Raw genomic sequence first — 16,075 nt, 5'->3', positions numbered from 1 at the left:
CGGGACATACAGTAACTTACGTAGTATTTACAAATGAAATCACTACACAACCATATTTATTGTGTTTGTTTAGAGTTTAGTGTCTGGTTGCAGTTTTATTGGTTGATATCTTCAACTAATTAAGCTGCAGGCTCTCATTCCAGGAGAGTTCCTGTGGTTTGTGCATGCCTTTCTCTGACTAAGAGAGCAACTATGACAAACAAAAAGGAGACTTTTTTCTTGTATTCAAAAATAGATTTTGTGTGCACGATTTACTCATTTTTAAATGTACACAGACAAATAATCCAGTGGCGTGAACAATTTATGTTTTCTGTGCGCATAATGGTTTTATTCCATTTTGTTTTAGTTTCAGATTCTTTAGGGCAAAAACCTGCTGTAATTAATGCAGTGCAGATGATGTACAAAAATCATTTTGACACATTTGATACTTTGAAGTGTTATTGGAGGAGGAGCTTCTTCCAGAACCACTTTCCCACCCAGATTAAGGATATGGATATGAGAATGATTCATTCTCTTTCAACTGTGTATGGTGGAGGGGAGAGAGCGGAGTACAGGGTGGATGTCTGGGCGTCATTCCAAGATGCATCAGTGTCGCTCATGTCCGAGCCTGTCTCAGAGCAGGAAGATTGTCCATTCCCGATTTTGCTCTTGGCTTCTAAGATATTAGTCACTTTTGTCTTGAAGCACTTATTTCAGTGCCACTAAATGAAAAATGCATCTGCAGTCACTTGTCCTGGAAAAATAAAAAGCTCAAAGCTGGTTTTTAAAATGAGGTTTTATTTACACCTACACATTATTCACTGTTCCAAAAATGTAATCGGAGAAAAAAAAAAAAAAACTCAATATATGTTATTATGCAATACACTAGAAAGTGTCCCGTTGAGGTGAAAGGTGTAACTTGGGTGTGGCGAAAACGCCAGGTCTTGGTTTAGGTGCTTAGTCTGGATAGCAGGTCATCTATTTCCTAAGGCCTCTCTTTGTTCTCTTGGATCTGTGAAAGCCAAAAAAAAAAAAAGAAAAACAGCTCATGAGGTTAAGGATTCAGGCTGAGCTTGTTTGTCTGCACGGGGCATTGAAGAGGAAAAAGAAAAGTCTTCTTTCCCACCCAATCATACTTCACAAGCTACTTCAATGCTGTGCAAAACCCCTCAAACGTTTTCATATTTTTCCAAACTTCGTCCACAAACTTCAATGTGGCTTATTGGTATTTTACGCAATAAATCAAAACAAATTAGGTGACGATTGAGAATCAGATAGAAAACTTTACATGTTTATTCCGACCCTTCGAGTCAATACTAGGTTGCAAGTATTTCCGACCATTTTCACTGTCATTCCTGAAATAAAAACCATCCCAACAATATGATTCTTTCCTCTCCATATTCTCTCTGTTGGGATGAGCTGTTCAGGGTGATGGGCAGTGTTGGTTTTTCTGGCATCAGTGGCATGATGTTTGGGTGGCCACAAAGTTCAGCTTAGGTCTCATTTACAGATAACACAATCTTTCTTGCGTGTCCTCTATTCCTAGACTGTTGCAAGCTCCTAACAGGATTTGTTACAAATCTCCACCTTTATACCTTTTCATAAATACCAGCTTTGTGTGCACGACTAGTAAGATTTTATGAGTTGTGTGTCTGCAAGGTGTTCATAGCTAGGGATACTGTTTTGCAACATAACACTTCTCCTAAACGTTGTGAAAGAGATGCGGAGATGTGTGTTTACGTCGCAGTAATGCTGTTTTTAAAAAAAGACTCTCCTGCAACAAGAGTAAGAGCTGACGTTCATTTCGACTGGCTGGTGGAGGCTTGACATGAGAGCAGCGTGTTTATTGGTTAAAAGGAGAAATAGATTCTCACATTTTCTGATGGTCGCTCACACGGTTTCTCAGCACATTTATCTGGAACAAAGAAAAAAAAAAGGCGCAAATGTTACTGTGGCAGTGTGTTTTGTTTTTTACTTGATGTAGAAATGTTGCAAACTGGCGCACACAGGCACCTCATATTTCTGCCTGGTGAATTGGTACTGCAGGTCAAACTTCTCTGCCTCCAGCTCATACATCCAGTCCCATAACTCCTTGGCCTTCTCCCTGGGAAGTGAGGTTTTATACTTATCCTTTAGTACTCTTACATTCTTATAGAAATGAGAAGAGACGTTCAGTGATGCAGCAAAATATCTCTCCACCTACTTGAGCTTTTCCTGCCCCAAGTTGTCGATATCCAAAGATTTACGTCTTTCACTCAAAATCTTCTTTTTCTTCTCTCTCTCTGTCTGCCTTTTACCGCTTCGCTTCTCGTTCTGGGAAAATGAAACACTTTGAGGATCTGTTGATATTTGATTTTTTTTTTTTTGAAAAATCCTTATTTTGTTACCAGCTTCTGCATGTAGCCTCCAAAGTGGAGGCTGGTCAAGGTTTTTTTCTTCTTTGCGTCATCCTCTGCTCGTTTCTTTGCCTCTTCCTCTTCTTTACGAGCCCTCTCTTCCTGGAAGACAACAACATGCAACCAACGAGTAAAATAGTCAGCAATGAAAATTTGTATATGTTACAAGCAACAGCAACACATCTCAACCTCAAGTCGCTTTTGACGCTCTTTGTCTCGCTCACTGCGTATCCTATGCTGCTCCGCGCGCTCAGAGCGGCGCTTCTCCTGAAACAGTTTATAGCACTTTGCCATTATTGATGCATGGTTTAATTGGTTCGTCTTCTACCAAAGTGTAATTAAGGCACGCACAATTCGTTCTTTGAGACTAATGAGCTCCTCTTCTTCCTTCTTTCTGCTTTCAAAGTGAACCTCAATCAAAGTCTGGAGCTCCATCAGGTCTTTCTCCATCCTCTTACGGTGTATGTCCTGCAGAAGCACACATTCCGAATGATTAAAGGTGCATCAAAAAGGAAATTCGCAGTAAAGTAAAAAATAAAAGCAGCGCTTTCAGTCGATAATCTGAAACCAGAGATGTGTTACTTACGTCAAAATCCACCCTCTCCCCATCTGGGATCTTAGGAGGGATGAGGTTGGGCATAAGAAACGGCCTAAAAAGTAAAAAAACAAAAAATGGTGTAAACACTAGTCACCTTCAGTTTGTCTGCATTGTTATGTTTCCCTTCTTCATCTTGACAACACTGTATTGTTTTTCCATGTGGTTCAGGTCAGGTCAGGTTGCTGGCCAATGCATTACATTGACACCATAGTTATAAAGGAATGTATTGATGCACCTCAGCAGTGTGGGCAGGTACCAAGTCCTGCTTGAAAGTGTAATTAGCACCTCAGTAGAGCTTGTCAACAGAAGGAAGCATGAAGTGATTTATAATTTCTTGGAAGGACATCTCTGCTAAATTTGAACTTAAGATTGCGAATATCTCTTCTTGTGATTTATTTATTTTTTTCTGCCAAACTCTTCAGTTCAATTGAGCTGCATTTCTCTCACTGACAACTAAGAAAACATCTCTGGTACAGAGATAGCAAAGTCTACATTGAGCACAAACATGTGTGCTCATCTATTAGTGTTACTTACTTGAATTTTGGTTTGGCCTCCTCCTCTGTGGAGTTGGAAAACAGAGAGAAGAGATTACAGAGATGAGCTAAACCAGACCACACACACACACACGCATGCATGCAAACAGACAAAAACCCATGGTTTCTTGCTCCCCTGCAGTGGAAAGCACAAGGCTGATTATAACTGTGTGAACATCTGGAGCCTTCCCTCACGGTTACTTCAGGAAAAAAAACAGTTACACAGATGATGATGCTTCATGTGGTGAAAGGCGATGACAGGTATGGCACAGAAGATTAAACTGATAGGTACAGATAGTCCATTGCCTGTCTTTAGGGCGCCACACCCAGCCTGCAGGCAATAAATGAAGATTTGGTGCCCAACTGACTCATACCGCTGAGCCATGGGGATGCAGAACTTTTCTGTCTAGGTTCACTGAATCACTCAGTGGTGACCTTAAGTCATACCCTATTGCTCCCCACACCTAATGCCAGGAATCATTTTGACATGCGTGGTCCCGTGCTGCTGCCATGCTTGTGCAGGCACCTCAGGTTCCCAACACCTCGCCGAGCAGCTACACGATTTATCCCACACTGCGGCCCAGGCAGAATCTGTCAAGAGTTGGTTTTTGGTGCCTGCATGAAGGAGCTTTTATCTCCGTGTCACTGTTTGGAACGAATTCTTTGGCCGCTGCATGATAACACTATCACTTTGTCATTTAAGCCCTTTGGTGCCGTTTATTAATATGTTGGCTCCTGCAAATCTTATATACTTATCAGCGGTCAGTGGAAATAATTCTATTAGCACCAGACTTTTCACATGTTGCCACTGATATTTTGATTATTTAGTTTTTATTTTGAATTACTTAATATCTCTTTTTTTTCTTCTTATTATTATTATTTATTTTTAGTTTAGAAACTTGATCTTGCCCTCGGGTCTTTTCACTGTCATCATTATTAAACCCACTGCAAAATGCTACGAGTGACAAAGTAGCCAAAGTAAGTTTCATTGATCAGTGTCACTATAAAACAAATAGATGATCAGTGTGACTCATTGGTAGCCTAACATAAATAACTTAGGGTTGTTTTAAACCTTTGTAATAGATGTAATGTAAAACAGAAACAATATTTCTCAGGAATAACAATGTTTTAATTCCACCTGTTGCCATGTAATTGTTTCGCGCCCTATCGAAACATACACAAAGTATTCAGCAAAAAACGTTAAACATCAACACTCAGTGTCATGACTCATTAACTGCAAATACCTTCAACTGCCTCTTCTTCATCTTCTTCTTCCTCTTCTTCTTCAAATTAATGAAGTTGAGGAAATTCGACAGGCAGTGAAGCAGAAAGATAAACACAGAGCAATGCAATTATATATAGTTCAACTACTCTACTTGGAATAGTGCCTGATGCAGTAGGTTAAATATGAAAGGCTGATAAAATAGGCATGTAGGATTAGTTTAAGAAAACATTGCTCTGCACAATGTGGGGGTTCTGTTTAGACAGCAGTACCGATCTTTCTGGAACATCATTGTGCCTCGTGATTCATGAGTTCTTACCTTCCACCTCCCTGCGGAAAAACAAACAAAGTTTACTTTTTTCTAGGACGCGTGACAATGCATCATCACTTCAGAAACTTTTAGCTGTAATGGCATCAAATGCTAAGAAAAAAAACCCTCTGTGTTTGTGAAGCTAAGTCGTGTGGGTGCAGCCAGGGAGACGTGTTCAGTTTGGTAAAGAAGTAATTCCAGACACAACAGAGAACAGGCTTCAACCTACTCGTACTCCTCAACCACTTCCTCGTTGTCCGACATGGTCGGGCACGTTCACCTGAACCTGAACATCAAAATGCAGATTCAGTTAATTCACCCAAAGGTCACGAGGCCAGAAAAAAAAAACAAAAAAAAAAAACAAAAAACAACCTTTTCACTCTGGTTTACGGCAGTCTTACCTGAAAAGGCAATAAGATGAACCAGAAAGAAAGAAAGCTCAAGGTGCAGCTCCTAACCTTTACTGACTGGTGAGTGTCACTGAGGGTGAAACTGGGGATTATAATGAGGGGAAGAAGTTTTAGGACGCCCCTGTTGTGTTATTAATAACTTTGTAGATAGCACATACTCATCCTGTAACTCCAAAAAAGGCTGCTGGGAGCACCGGCTGTGGCTTCAACGTGCAAAAACAAACCAGATAAAACCATATCTGCACACGCCCTCTGACTCTCACAGACACACTTAAGTTTAAATAGCGCCCTGCCACTAACAAAGCACACAGGCATTCGGCGCTTATCTACATTTTGTCTTTCCAGATAAAGTCGTCTGTTTTGGTTCAAGTTGGAGAAAACCGCAGCAGACACTTGCTGTAGGAAAACATTTTATTTCTCAGACAGGCAGAATTGGTCCACAAGTCCAAATATAAGATAAGACAAAATTCTTTAAATTACAACTTCTGCATTCAATAAACATCATTAGCCTGAAGACCTACCCCAGTTTAAAGTGCGTGAAAAATGAATTAAAAGTAAGGCAAACAGCTGCGTAATTTCAATAAGTGGTGATGCTCTCATGTCTCCACATTTGCTTTCAACTTATATCTTTACTTATTACAAGTCAGTCAAGCATATTCATCTTATTTTTAGAATGCAAAACAAGTCATACACAAATAAGCAATGCAGAGTGTTAGGTAAAAGCCTAAATAAGCGGAAAAGAAGGATCCTTCTAGGCGAGGCCGTTTTATTTCTCCCTCTTGTGTGCTTCAGCAGTGAAAAAAATAAAGTAAAATAAAGAAGCCAAAAGGTCAGCCGTGACATCCAAGACTTCGTCTCTCCTGTAAAAACAAACATTCAGTCAGACTTTTGAAGAAATTAATATTGTAACCCTGCTTGTAAGTTGGTATGATAATTTTGTGCTTAATTCTTTTTAGGCGAGGAGGCAGTTTAAGTAATTACATTTCACTTCTGGTGTTTTCCAGAACTGATTTCAGCACTTTCCTCCCCTCGGTTCTCAAAGAGGCTCCTCTTGCTGCTGATGTCCACATTTCTCAGGTCCTACAAGGAGGAGACAGTGGACAAATGTTCATACAGACAGAAAAAATAGAAGTGTACGATTTCGCACACAGACGTGAAGAAATTAGGACATCTTGTGCATTTCCACACATTCAGACATATCGATATTAATTTTTACTTTTTTGAAGAATTCAAGTAAGATATTAAAAAAAAGAGTTTCAGAAGTAAGACGGTAGCAGCTTAAGAGTCATTCACCTGGATTTCTGCTGGATATTCTATACTATTCTATTCAAGTCAGTAAAAAAAAGATAAGACAATCCTCCCACTTAAATATCCAAGAGTGAAAAACATTTAAAAGAGTTTCACTCTGAAAGCAGACCATAAAATGCAAATAAATTCCTAATGTCAAATCATAAAATGTTGTCACATGATGCACATACCAGAAAGTGACTGCATTCATTTAATTTTAATGGAATATCTCCTAAAAAAAAAAAAAGTTTGAAGTTTGAAGTTTAGATTAACAAAAGATTAACAAAAGGTTACATTTTTATTCAAGGTGCAAATAAATAATTTTATTTCCGGGGTAAGTAAAATGCGAGATTGGACACCAATATCTGAATATTTCTTGATAAAATAAATGTGGGGTTTTTTTTGTTAGTTTTTTATATAGAGCTTTATATCTGTCTATTTGGGAATTACAGCATCTTTTTAACAACTGAGCCACTCAAAAAGCTTCGGTAGTTGACACAGAAACGAGTGTAAAATCTGGAAGCAATAGCTGTTGTAATCTGAGCTGTATTTTTGATTTGGTCCAAACCTCCTGCTGTTTCTCACTTAGCAGTTTCTAACCAGAATAACGCCACAGTAAACCTGAAAACTGGAATGGGAGCAGCAGAAACTCCCGACCTGATGCTACAACCTGACTCTAGAGAGTTGCTGCCCTCTGGCTTTCACAGAGGGCATACATATACATTTCACTTTGTTTCATTTCGGAGACAGTCTGAATAAAATGACACACTTACAAGGCTGAGTGGAGACCCTGGTTGATTGGTCTTATTGAGCCAGGTGTTGATGCGATCTGACATTCCTGATGTGAAGCTTCTAAATTCCTGATAAAAACAAATGCAAATATTTTACAGTATTTTTTTTTTTTTTTTTTTGCATGAGCACACTGGCAGATATGACAAAAAATATGAGGAATTGTACAGTAAAAAAATAAAATAAATGAATGTACACTTCTGGAAACTCCAGGGCTGGTGGGGCTCTGTGCCTGCTGATCCTTCTCAAACAAGCCTCGTTTCCTTGAGACTTCTTCCAGCAGGAACAGGGTCCTCTGGGTCACATCCGGGGAGCGTGGCACATCAGATTTCTGGAGGCATACAAGTAGCAGGAAAAAAACAAAAACAATCAGCAGAAATATTAATAGCTTGTTCAGGCTATTTGTAGTAGACAGCTAAGTAGACACTGAGAATCAAAAGGCCTCTGTTCTAAAAGATTTAAAATCAGTTCTTTATTTTAAACTGAGTAGTGGGTAAAGGTAATGAGACACAGACATATAATCACTGAGGTGACACTTTATTTGACAGGCTGTGCATAAAACTGGCATGACACTGTCAGTAAATAATGACACTTTGAATGCAAAGCTGACACTTTTAATGTACTTTTAATAGAAGTTTTAATGTAACTTTGCATTAAACGTGTCATTATTTACTGAATGACACTTCATGACAACAGTCGTAAATATTCACGAAGACTCCTTCATCTTCATGACAGTGACATGTCAGCTTAATGCAAATAAAGTGTTCATACACCCATTAAGGCAAGTTTTAATAGGTTCGTGTAAACTACCAAAATGAGTCAGTGTGTTTTGTAATTTATAGTACAATGAAGTTCACTTTATTGTCCCAATCAGTAAACAGTAATCTATTTAAGGAAACACAGCTGGTTATACTGAGGGACTAATTCTGAATGTAGCACCAGTTGATAGCATCATGCTGGAACTTCTCAGGAATCCTTCATACTTGGCAGTGGGAAGGAAAACCCACTTTTAATAGCAAGGAACCTCCTACAGAATATGGTTTAGTGTGAGCCTCTGTCTGCATTAATGAACCAGGGCTTTTAATCGCCAGAAATGACACACCAAAAACACAAAAGGACTTGTTCAGAAGCACTTCCTATATTTCAAAATAAGTAACAAGTTTAATATTCTGAAAACTGCTGGATATCTTTAGATTAACACAAATGATAGAATCTATGCTCATTTCACACATGCACAGAAATTTCAACAGCAGTGAATCCAGTTCACGGGCTTTTCCACATCCATCTTTGTCCTGACTTTGTCTCTATTTGACTTCAAATGTAAGCTGCACACATTTCAAAGATATTGTTTCCAACGTCATCGTCAAAAACAAACACTGCAAGCTACAGCCTTATTCATCCACAACAGCTCAAACTCTGTTCATGGCAGTATTTTATTGTGAATGATTTTGTGCTTCACTTTTTCAACATGGACTAAAACACCAAAACTGTTCGAAATATTAGCTGATCTTTCCAAATGCACTACAACTCTACAATTAGAAGGAAAAAAAAAGCTCAAGAACAGCGTGTTTATGTTACTGTCAGTCTGGGAGAGTGGAGTGTCTGACCTGTGCTGCCTGAGCAAGCCGCTCCATCTTCTCCTTGATGGATCTGGACGAGACCCTCTGCCTAGAGCTGCACAGACACAACAGATGTATCCACTTCTTCACCACAAACTACAATGATTACAATAATAACTAGTAAATATAGAGAAAAAGTTATGAAATGAAAGGAAAATACTAACTTACTTTCTCTGGAAAGATCCCTTATCCTCATCTTCGTTATGGTCCTAGTCCAAACCCAAACAGGAAATACATTGAAGTATTATAAGCAAAGACAACACTTCATTTCATTTAGCTGGCACTGATGTGTCTCTATTAAGTGTGCACAGTTAGCTCCTCCACATTAAGCTGATTAACACAGATTGAAAATATTTGGTCAGTTTCATCGCTTCAAGCAAACGAAAATGAAGTTATCTTACTGTCTTTGCTTCAAACTTCTTCGAGGCCATCCGGACACTGGCACTACAGTAAAACAAACAAATCATCCATCAAAAACCTAGAAACAGATGAAAAATTGCAATAATACTGATGGGGTTGGATCCTAACCTCCTCTGGAGCGGCGCGCTCTCCTCTTCCTTCTTCTTCATCATCTACGTTAAGACAAGTCTGAGTGAGGATCTGTGTGTCCGGCAGCACTTACTCTGAATGTCTGAATGCTAATGTTCTACGCATTCATCTGCTCTCTCTTGTAATGTGTTTGGATTTTTAACAAAGCAGGCAGTCAGCCTGTAAATATTGCTTTAGATATCAACATGAGGTCAAAGCTTTGAGCTGCGCAAGCAAATTCTGCCGAGCTGATAGACGAGCAAGCTGATGTAAGATTAACAGTCAAATTGACAGAGGTCAATGTTGGCATTTAAAGGGAAAGGGATGTGCATTCATATGCATGTGTGAGTGTTTACCCTGAAAGATATGGTCCTGGAGCTCTGTCTGAGGAAGGGAGGTTTGGCTGCCTGTTCACCTTTTCCAGTGGTGGAAGAGCCATTGGAGCTGACCTGAACGAAAACACAGATCAGCCTCCTGCTACATCTAGTCAGAGTTTAGATGAGCCGCAGATGTGTGTATTTGTTAACTTTCTGCAGGTCTAGCTCTGTGTTTTCACTGTTGGGGGGGGAAAAAAGCCTAAACTTTTACTCTTCCACCATCAGGGGGTGCTGTTTCTGTAATTGAACAGGTGGGCTGTGAGTAAAATTAAATTCAGTTCGGCTTAATTAACATAATGCCAATATACAGTAAATATCCAGTCAAGCTGCTCTACAAAGAAAACATTTCACCTGGTGAGAACTTTGCAATTCATTTGACAAGCAAAACAGGAAGTTGAGATAAAGCTGTAAATTGTGGCTTATGTCTGTATATTTGAGTGTGCACATTGGACTACCTCCTGCGTATGTCCATTCTGAATGGGGCTTTGAGATCCATGGGAGGATGTACTCTGGCAGGGTGAGGGGAACGGATCCCGGGGGGACAAAGGTGCTGACGGAGAACCAGGGCTCATGGGAGTTGTGCAGCCAGATGGAGGGTTGTCAAGGGAAATGGACACAGAGCTGCAACAGCAGAAACACACAGGAACTTTAAGATTAACCTTACAAAACTAATAAAAACCCTTTAAAAATAGACTTGTTTTCTTCCTGACTCTCTTCCATAAAGACAACATTATTGTAGTGCATGACTAATAATTGCCCTTTTCACACAATGTCCCTCCTGAGATGTGGATCTGTGCAGATCCTCTCGAGTCACAGTAGCCTTTTTTTATTGATTCTTTGACTAATCCTCCCACTGCCAGGCTTGAATGGTGGATGACTATGTGTTGGCAAGTTTGCAGTTTTAGGGCGTGATTTTTTTCATCTTCCATTTTTGTCTGATTGGCTGAACATGGCTCTGTAAAATATTTACAGCTTGAGATATTGCATCATAACATGTTGTAACGCTACTGTAAACGTCTTCAATCGTTTCCTCAAAAGTGGAATTTATTAACTCAACAGCAGTCTTCTGAAGTCAATAAGTCACACAAAAATGTCCTAGCAATATTATATCATGCTTGTATTTTTACATAATGCTGTAAAAATACAAGCATCATATTTTGTTTCTAAAACTGAAAATTATATTTTCTTGTCCTTCGTTTTTGCAACTATGACTTACTTTGTTTTGGCTACAACATCAAATTCTATCTGAATTGAAGTTTATGATTGCAAAGTACCAAAACTGCACACAAGCCCCAGGGTTAATAAATATTCATTAAAAATATATCTCATTAATAGCTACATGTTAATAAATACAAAATCCCATTATCAACCTGACAAACTTGCGCGCTGAGCTGGAGGTTGGTTTGGGTTTAGGTGCAGGCTCTCTGCTGGATGACTCTCCATTTTCATGCTACCAAACAAATACAAAGAAAATACAGTAAACATAATTAGTCAGAGCACATTGAATGTTTTCAATGCTTTTGTACATATGTACCTGCAACACACCTTACATTACATAACGCAGTGTAGTTATATCCTAATTTCCAGTTATACTGTGAGTCTGTACGTGTAAGACCAGATAAGGTTCAAATTATGACTTTAAATACCTCTTATCTAGGTGTTAGAGATGTTTTGCATGGCCAGTTGCATCACAGAAACACTGCAATTCCAGTAACTGCACAGCAGTATTCAATGTTTAACTCTAAACCTTTTTGCATTTTACCATTTTTCAACAGTCATATTTTAAACACTGTATCTCCAAGAAAAACTTTATTATCTACAAAAACTATGTATAACTTTTTTTTTTCTTGCACTATGGTCAACATAAGTGAGCTGACTGAAAGCTTTGGCTCCCCAAACCCTTCAGGCCAGAAAAGAAAAACAGTTTATACATAAAATGAATTACATCTTAATGTTATATTCAATTCTAGGTGATATAAATGTGGAACACCAACATTACACATGATACAAATTTGGATCTACTGTAACAATTTACACCTTTCACAGGTCTAATTGACTCAAATGCACAGAAAAGCATTTTGAAGACTGTTGCAACCATATGCAACCAACTTAGCTTCAACCCAAACTAGCTCAATGAACTGCAGCCAGATTATAAGACAGAAGCAACACTTGGGTTCAGCTGGCCCAAGTTTTTTATGAGCCAGTTTTTTTTTGTTTTTTATGAACATGCAAAGCAAACTACTGTTAAGGAGGACAGTGATCAATATCCAACATACTGAGACTCTGTTGCTGTAGAACTTAAGAAATGATTTACACAACTTTCCCTTTGCGTGGGGTAAGATACCAGCAACGCTGCAGAGTTGTAGTTGTTAGAACATTGTGAAATATAAATAGGACAGCTGGGAGTGAAGGCTTCGTAAGTATTTCTGACTAATTTGACTAAGGAGGCATCTGTCAGATGTCCAAATGGAAACAGTTCATAACAACCATTTGCCCAACAGGAAACTGTAATATAAAATGTTCATCCCAGAAGTCAGAAGCACTATTTTAACTGACAGAAGAACATAACACTTGGGTCCCAGATTTTAGCTGCTTGGTATACACTGCGTGTATACCACACATGTTGCAGTCATACACTGTTTATGACTGCAATAAAGAAGTGCTTTCTGCAAAGAAAGAAAGAAGGAAAGAAAGAAAGAAAGAAGGAAAGAAACAGTGAAGATCTTTAAATTCAAGTATTGCCTGGTTTATACTGTCCTACATTACTTCCAAATATACTGTATATCAATTTGTTATCTTGCAGGCTTTCATTTTCTTATGAACTGATGAAGTTTACCAGCAGCTTTAAAGGAAGGGCAAATTATTAGCTCTAGAAGCTAATTAAAACCTCCCTTCGGCATTGATCTCAACCATCTTAGTCGGATTATCAGAAAAAGAAAGATAACACAAGGCTGTAGAGATAAAGTGAAACAATCACATATCACCTCAAACATTAAACTATAAGCCAAAAAAGAACAGTGCATCAAATCACTGATCAACCTAACCAGGATACACAGCAAAAAAGGCTTTAAGGAAGTCACCAACAACCAAGTCTTTTATTCATGCTCCAAATCAAAGCTGCTGAAAATTCGAGCTGAAAGGGAAGAGCAAAGTCCAGGTCACCAGTGCAAACTCTCTGCCAATCATCAGATAGCGTGTTGCAATCACAGTCTGGCCAAAGGAAGAGATATAGGTAATTCATGTCAAGACAAGGAAGCGCCTCGTAATGTATAATATAAAGTCAGCACCCTGAGACAGAATGATAAAAGGAAGAAGGTTGACCAAGGGCATTCTAAGGGCATCCTAAGTCAGAGCCACCATTTAGGATCTACATGTACATTGTAAGACACTTGCTACTGATGAGATGCTTCATAAACATATCCATATAAAGGAGAGGAAGGAGCCATCTTTAAAGCGTAAGTTCTTGTGTACCACCAGCGAATTGAGAAAGTCTCTGATTTAAAGAAGCACTGCCAAAGGCTAGAGGGATGTGGACTGAATGACAGGACAAAGGCACTGATTATGGCATCACTGGAACAGGAGCACCAAGCAGCAGATGCTGGAGGTCTCCCACACTGGACGAGAGACCTAGTGTGTATGGTGTGTGAAAATCCACCTGAACCCACCTAGTAGCAGGGAAACAATACACAATACACATACTGTAGCTAAGTGGCTTGACGAGTGTGCAGGAAGATCTTCCCCAGTCTTCATCTGCCCTTTACTAGATCAGTGTTTCAAGATTGTGTGGACAGTTTGCTCTCAGTAATGAAAGTTTAGTCATTTCCCGTTTAAGTTTAGTATAGTTGTAGTTTTGTTAGTATTCAATGCCTTTTGTTTTTGTTTTTAATAAAATAATAGAAGGTGTTTCCATCTCCTTTTATTAGGACTTAAATATAACTCAAGTAAGCCTTAGCTACTTCCTTTACTTCCTATTGCTTAACCTTTATGCTGTAATCCCTCACATTCTGCACTAAGAAAACATTAAGAACTATGTATGAGGTCATCATAACGACATAATTATTCTCTACGTAGGTACCTGGCTAAAAAACCTGATTCATTTCAGCATTGACTTATCCTTAATAAAACTTTTTTCTTTGGGTGTTCACCTTTTTAAAGCACTTTCCAACTTGTGTATACAGTTGTTGTTTCTGTGCTTGTTTGGTCAACGTAATGTTCTTGTGCAACTCAAGACAGGAAAACAGAAGAATGTGTAATGCATTAACCCCACCCACTTTCTCTGGATGAGAGATAACCACTGGATGATAAAAATATACCTAGCTATAAGTCTATGTGGACTTTTGCATAAAAACTGTTACCACACACACACTCAGAGGAAGGACGCTCATAGATTCACACTGTTCCCTCATATGGTGAAAGACGGTGCAGAAACAGACACTAATTCACATGAAAGTCTTCCAATTTGGTTTAAAACAAGAAGTATTTCTACTTACTTGTGTTTTTGTACCATTAGTTCTAGTACTGCTGTTGCCGCTGCTGGTGGGACTGTAAGAAGATGTTTTAGTTGGCGGTTGTTGCTTGTACACATTGCCCTTCTCCTCATCCAACTCCCCAAGAAGGACCACCCTTGCGTCTTCTTCTCCTCCTTCTCCTCTGCCTTCCTTTGAATCGCCCTCTTCTTCCTCTTTCTGCCGCCTTAATGCCTCCACTTGCCTCATCCTCCTTTTTTCATCACGCGTCCGCAGCATCTCTACAAAGTCCAGCTGTATCTGCTCAACACTGAGAAAAAACATCACACACACCTTTATGATCGGACAGCTTCTAGAGAGAGCATTGAAAAGATCTGTAGGCTCGGTGTCTGGTCAGGTTTCTATAACAAAGGGCTGGTTAGTCGTTTCTCTCTCTTTGAAGACTGCTTGTGCTCCAGATACTAAATTGCTAGTGTGCTTGGAAGCTTTTCATACATTACATGTGTGTTTGTGTATTTTACAAGTATTCATATAACAATCCAGAAAGGCTAACTTTAAGTACCCTAGTCACTACATGTAATAAATCAATCCTAAGATTGGGAAAGGGATCCAAACCCCTTCAAATAGATATATTTTTTCTTTTTTGTGCTGCTCAGATATATATATACATGAATAAAACAAAGTGTCAAGTTAACCTGCTGAGGCCTTGAGATGTCTCAGTGGAAGATTCGGGCCCAGAGGTGCCTCCACTTGTCGGTGGCGTTCTGGGTGTGGGGCTGGAGTCCCCATCTTGGTCGGGCGTGCTGCTGCTCTTCTCCCTCCTCCTCTTCTCTCTCTCCACTTCCTCCTCATCCTCCATTGTCCACTGACGAGCTAGGCTGAATGAGGATGCACACGAGAGAAAGATCCAATAGTTACCAAATATTAAAGCCATTATGAGACGAAGAGACAATTAGTTTGAAAGCACATGGAGAAATTATTGTCCAAGCCGATCTATCTGTTTTGGTTTCATGGACAGTAGAGATAATAGCAGAAATAACCGTTACACAAAACCTGTTCTACTTGTTCAGGCTTCACAGTTCCCTGGGGAAATCTATCAACAACTTCAGTCTACGTGACAAAGCAAAGCATAGATCACCATGAGGGAGAAGTTCCTGCAATTCAAATGCAAATAAGGATTTTCTAAAGACTTAAAACAGTAAAACATGGAAATGATTAATCTGTTTTTTTGTTTTTTTTAAAGTTGTCCCGAGATTATCTGGTAGCTAAGATCCAGCCTTCTTGTTCAGAGTGAAGCCAAGGCTTTATCTTAAAATGAAACTGTGTAAAGTGTCACTGACACTTCACAACAACAGGTGTCATTGTCCCTTTTACAGAAAAACCAGAGTTAATCTTACCTGGACAGAGCCGACCAGTTTTTCCGACTGATAGACATGTTGGAAGAAAATGATAAAATATTCCAATTTCACTCGCAGATTGTGGGAAAAAAGTCAATAGGCAAGCTCTCTGACAGAGGGAGTAAAATTGGAGGCACAAAGCAGTCCACCTTTAGCCAGGTGCA

At 39.2% G+C, this 16,075-nt stretch overlaps 3 protein-coding genes across 4 annotated transcripts in view; all 3 read right to left on the bottom strand.

Moving 5' to 3' along the window:
- Positions 1-756: 756 nt before the first annotated feature.
- tnnt2a (troponin T type 2a (cardiac)) lies at positions 757-5,564 on the bottom strand. 2 transcript variants are annotated; one of them, XM_028030619.1, is made up of 13 exons: positions 5,440-5,564; positions 5,268-5,324; positions 5,048-5,058; positions 4,761-4,789; positions 3,508-3,530; positions 2,962-3,025; positions 2,727-2,843; positions 2,565-2,642; positions 2,367-2,477; positions 2,183-2,292; positions 1,993-2,083; positions 1,854-1,894; positions 757-991 (listed from the first exon to the last, which is right to left on the bottom strand). In XM_028030619.1, exons 2-13 carry the CDS (start codon positions 5,300-5,302, stop codon positions 958-960), a joined length of 744 nt encoding a protein of 247 aa, XP_027886420.1. In that variant the 5' UTR covers positions 5,303-5,324; positions 5,440-5,564; the 3' UTR covers positions 757-957. The 2 variants fall into 2 exon arrangements, with proteins under 2 accessions (XP_027886420.1, XP_027886493.1); XM_028030692.1 differs by having other exon boundaries at positions 4,761-4,786.
- Positions 3,279-16,075, bottom strand: part of csrp1a (cysteine and glycine-rich protein 1a) — a 32,918-nt gene continuing 20,121 nt past the window's right edge. The window contains exons 7-8 of the mRNA XM_028032090.1: positions 9,994-9,998; positions 3,279-3,292 (exon numbers count right to left, since the gene is read on the bottom strand). The gene's annotated coding sequence lies outside the window, so the exon portion shown is untranslated. The remainder of the gene's footprint in view (positions 3,293-9,993; positions 9,999-16,075) is intronic.
- Positions 5,846-16,062, bottom strand: lad1 (ladinin). The gene is made up of 14 exons (XM_028029015.1): positions 15,912-16,062; positions 15,210-15,392; positions 14,539-14,824; positions 11,419-11,498; positions 10,504-10,669; positions 10,028-10,120; positions 9,672-9,715; positions 9,545-9,587; positions 9,312-9,352; positions 9,132-9,198; positions 7,721-7,855; positions 7,509-7,595; positions 6,430-6,528; positions 5,846-6,308 (listed from the first exon to the last, which is right to left on the bottom strand). Exons 1-13 carry the CDS (start codon positions 15,947-15,949, stop codon positions 6,433-6,435), a joined length of 1,359 nt encoding a protein of 452 aa, XP_027884816.1. The 5' UTR covers positions 15,950-16,062; the 3' UTR covers positions 5,846-6,308; positions 6,430-6,432.

The sequence above is a fragment of the Xiphophorus couchianus genome, chromosome 1 (genome assembly GCF_001444195.1).
Source record: "Xiphophorus couchianus chromosome 1, X_couchianus-1.0, whole genome shotgun sequence".
NCBI lineage: Eukaryota > Metazoa > Chordata > Actinopteri > Cyprinodontiformes > Poeciliidae > Xiphophorus > Xiphophorus couchianus.
Note: the sequence above shows the minus strand (reverse complement) of the source record. Positions and strands in the feature narration are given on the sequence as shown.